The sequence below is a fragment of the Leucopleurus acutus genome, assembly GCF_964270905.1.
Source record: "Leucopleurus acutus genome assembly, chromosome: X".
In the NCBI taxonomy this organism is placed as follows: domain Eukaryota; kingdom Metazoa; phylum Chordata; class Mammalia; order Artiodactyla; family Delphinidae; genus Leucopleurus; species Leucopleurus acutus.
This window is the reverse complement of record NC_139148.1, coordinates 88,917,768-88,921,978: the sequence shown is the minus strand read 5'-3', so window position 1 is coordinate 88,921,978 and position 4,211 is coordinate 88,917,768. Positions and strand designations below refer to the sequence as shown.

Here is a 4,211-nt window from a genome sequence, read left to right as displayed (position 1 = left end):
GCTCCTTTAAGCAGCACTCTTAATCCCCTCTCCTCGTGCACCAGGAAACAAACAGGCAAGAAAAAGTCTCTTGTCTCTTCGGCAGCTCCAGATTTTTTCCCGGACTCCCTCCCGGCTATCCATGGTGCACTAGCCCCCTTCAGGCTGTGTTCATCCAGCCAACCGCAGTCCTCTCCCTGGGATCCAACCTCTGATGCCCAAGCCTCAGCTCCCAGCCACTGCCCACCCCACGGGTGATCAGACAAGCCTCTCAGGCTGGTGAGCGCTGGTTGGCACTGATCCCCTGTGTGGGAATCTCTCCGCATTGCCCTCCGCACCCCTCTTGCTGCACTCTCCTCCATGGCTCCGAAGCTCCCACTCTCGCCACCCGCAGTCTCCGCCCACGAAGGGGCTTCCTAGTATGTGGAAACCTTTCCTCCTTCACAGCTCATCCCCACTAGTGCAGGTCCCATCCCTATTCTTTTGTCTGTTTATTCTTTTTTCTTTTACCCTACCCAGGTACGTGGGGGAGTTTCTTGCCTTTTGGGAGGTCTGAGGACTTCTGCCAGCATTCAGTAGGTGTTCTGTAGGAGTTGTTCCACATGTAGATGTATTTCTGATGTATTTGTGGGGAGGAAGGTGATCACCACGTCTTACTCTTCTGCCGTCTTGAAGCTCCTCAGGAGGAAATAATTTGAGGAAGGCAGCTAAGTGGTCAGCATTGTCTTCTGCTAACTTACCTCTGATTTCTAATGGCATTTTATCTCATGTAAGTGTGTGTGTGTGTGTGTGTGTGTGTGTGCGCGCATGCATGTGTGTGGACACATATATAATTAAATTGCACAGAAGTCCATTTTCATTCTATTCCTATAGTATAGGTCACTTGAGTTGGTCCTATGGTTCACCACATACTTATTTAATAAGTATTTTGTCCATAGCGAACCCTGGAAGCAAACAAGTGACTATAGATATTTTCTCAGGATTTCTAAATATTCTCCACTCTGAAGCAGGTTTTTGAAGATGGAGCAAAAGACCACTGTCGCCCTCCTTGAGCTTGCTGCAAAGAGTCTGCTGAATAATGAGCCTGCAGCTATCCATGCCCTGGACGAAATCCCAAGAGACCTCTTTGTTCCATTGTTCAACGCTGCCTTCTTGGGTGGGCATAAGACGATACTAAGGGCAATGGTGAGGGTTTGGCCTTTTCGCTGTCTCCATATTGGGTCATTGAACACACGAGAGTCATACTATGACATCTTGGAAGCCATGGTTGATGGTCTGCAGATCCTCCCTGCCCAGAACTCTTCCTCTTGGTAAGACTATGACCAGTAGAGACACAGGGAGTAAGCAGGAGTGTATGCTGTAGCCTGGGGCAGGGGAATACCTAACGGTCTCCCAACAGTAGCCAGTGGTGAATACTGCAGTCTTTGCAGAGCTGTCGGTCAGCACTTGCGGTCACCTTTGGGACTGTATTGCCTTATAGAATTGATTATAGAATAGAGGATTTATGAATGGATTTGAGTGCGATTACACAAAAGTGGAATATGGGCATTGAGACAGGGAAAGACCGGAGGTGAAGGAGGGGGTGGGGAAAGGATGAAAGACGCTGCATTTGTGTGGAAAGAACTTGGTGAATGGCAATGAAGTGAAAACCAGGGTTAAAGTGTTCTGTCCCTGCTTCTCACCATTGATCTTGCTGGGTTATATTAAAATCAGCTATCTCTCATGTGTTCTGTCTCTTCCTTTCCTTACAGGGGGCCCAAACTGAGGATCCTAGATTTAAGACGTGACCTGGTCTGTAAGACAATATGCTCTGAGATTGGGACCGCATTCCCTTTCTGTTTTAAGTCATGCATTTACTCTCAGCACTCTATCCTTAAGATAGAAGAAGCTCAGCATAGAGTCATGTGCCTCGGGATTGGTAATTCTGGGTCTGAGCCTCAGTCAGCTCAGGAACCCATGGAATTACTAGTGGATATTTCCCTCAATAGTACCTTGAGAACAGAGCAATTCCTCTCTTTCCTTTGTAGTAAGATTCAGCAGAATGTTGGGTCCCTGCACGTCTGCTGCAGAGATTTGCAAATCGATAGAATGTCTGGGCACAAAAGTATCCTGCAGTTTCTGGATCTGGGGTGCATTGAGAACCTGGAAATGGATCAGGCTAATCTGAGTGAAGTCATCACCCTTTTGGCTCAGATGATCCACCTGAACAGCCTTACTCTGTGTAACATCCCCTTTAAAACTTATAATAGAAGGAACTTCAGATCTTTTCTCCTCTGCCTTGGGCGGCTGGACCATCTCCAGGAGCTCAGCTTGTCTTTCTTCTGCCTCACAGATCAACTGCACAAACTGCTCAGGTGAGGGGGTGGGGAGGAACCTGGGTTCCCTGATCGCCTCATTGTTAACACAGAAGAGACCATGCTTGGATCTTCCTAAGCTCCTTGTAACCCATTTCTCTCTTTGCCTCAGCATAGGCACTGCTGGGAGTTTGAACATAGCTGGGGGAGAGAGGGGTACCTTATGTTGAGCAGCAGATGAGGTTAGAAAAGGAAGCTGTGCTCATTCATTCATTTGTTCATTCAGTGACCGTGGGCAGACCTTAAAAGATGTCTGTAAATATATTGGTGAAAGACTCAGTCCTTCTCCTATTGGATTTTACAGCTCTCTAGAGAGGAAGGGGAGGCATTCAGATGGAGAAACATTAAGCTATAGGACTAATGCACATGCCCATGGATGGGCCCCAATAGTTAACACTGCCAGATAATTTTGTTCCTGCATTAACCCCCAGGCTTACAACCTGAATGGCGAGCTTGTCATCTGGGTACTAGTCAAAGGAAACCCTCAGTTGGCTGCTTTCCCAGACCCATCCTCGCCAAATAAGTGAATCGGATCCAACACTGATTATGTCGTATATACTAAGTGCATGCAATTTCTTCACTTAATCTTTCCCGCAGTTCTGTATAATAATTACTGCTGTGCACGTTTTCAAGATTAAAACCCTGTACCTCAGAGTGGTAAAGTAACTTTCTCAGGGTCACAAATCTATAAAGTCTGATCCCAAAGTCCACATTGTTAACCACTTATTGCAAACCATGAACACAGTAGTTTATTCTAGATCCTTAGGTACCTAAAATTTGGGGCTCATTGCCCTCATTCTTCTGAAATAACCTTACATTTTTCTCTCTGTAGAGTTGTGCCACCTCAGTTGGATTCACTGTATCTACCTCACTGTCAGCTTTCTCACAGAGATGTCACTGTCCTGTCCCAGAGCTCTCAGGCCACCCACCTAAGGGTATTGAGTCTCAGTAACAACCACATCTTCTCAGAAGTTTATGAGCCCTTCCAGGCTCTGCTGGAGAAGGTCTCAAGCACCCTGCAACATCTGGTGATAAACAATTGTATGATAACTGATTCTACTCTCTCTGCTGTCATCCCAGCCCTGAGCCACTGTACTCAGCTCCATGTCCTTAGCTTTGCCTTCAATCCCATTACAATGCCTGTGCTCAAGAGCCTTCTGCAGCACTTGACTTCCTTGATGAAGCTGAAGCATGTGATTTATCCTGTCCCTGTCCATTGCTACGAGGAATGGATTATTCATGACCGTTTGGACCGACAGAAACTTGCTGAAGTTCAAGCTCAGCTGGAAGCGATGCTGCACGGGGCACAGAGGAACGACATGAAATGGGTCAGTTGTTCAGAGTGATTTCCACAGCACAGGGAGGTGTTTCAACACTGATGTGTGGCCATGAAAGCATTCACTTTTTTTTTTTATTTTGCCTGAAGCCCAAGTTTGTAGAGACACATATGTAAAGTTCTACTGTTCTAGGAAACTGGGGTTAGTAACGCTGGATATGTAAACTAATCTCTATAAAAGAGGAACTTTAAAACGGAAATAGAGGAATTTGAAAGGTCCGCTGGATCTCTTGCCCACTGCCCTCTACATCCTCTGGTTGCTAACCACAGTGTTGGGTATGTGACGTAAGCTGACCCAGTCATGGTACATCATTTCCTTATCCACACTGATTGGTTCACTTATCCATTTATGGGCACTTGACACAAGTCAGATCAATTGAAACTCTTCCTAGAGGTGGTAGTTGTTGAATAATTTTACCCTCTAGGGACCTGCAAACTTCTTGTGTTTCTGATTACCTCAGGTGGCTTATGAGAAACGATATGCAACTAAAAGGAAACAAACAAACAAGGTCAACTACCTACTGGTATCTTCATCAGCATAT

The 4,211-nt window shown here is 46.1% G+C and overlaps 1 protein-coding gene across 1 annotated transcript; it reads left to right on the top strand.

Moving 5' to 3' along the window:
• Positions 1 to 999: 999 nt before the first annotated feature.
• LOC309978028 (melanoma antigen preferentially expressed in tumors-like) lies at positions 1,000 to 3,679 on the top strand (the record flags this gene model as incomplete). The annotated part of the gene is made up of 3 exons (XM_082864392.1): positions 1,000 to 1,289; positions 1,731 to 2,333; positions 3,166 to 3,679. The coding sequence occupies 3 exons, from the start codon at positions 1,000 to 1,002 to the stop codon at positions 3,677 to 3,679; spliced, it is 1,407 nt and encodes a 468-aa protein (XP_082720518.1).
• Positions 3,680 to 4,211: the final 532 nt, after the last annotated feature.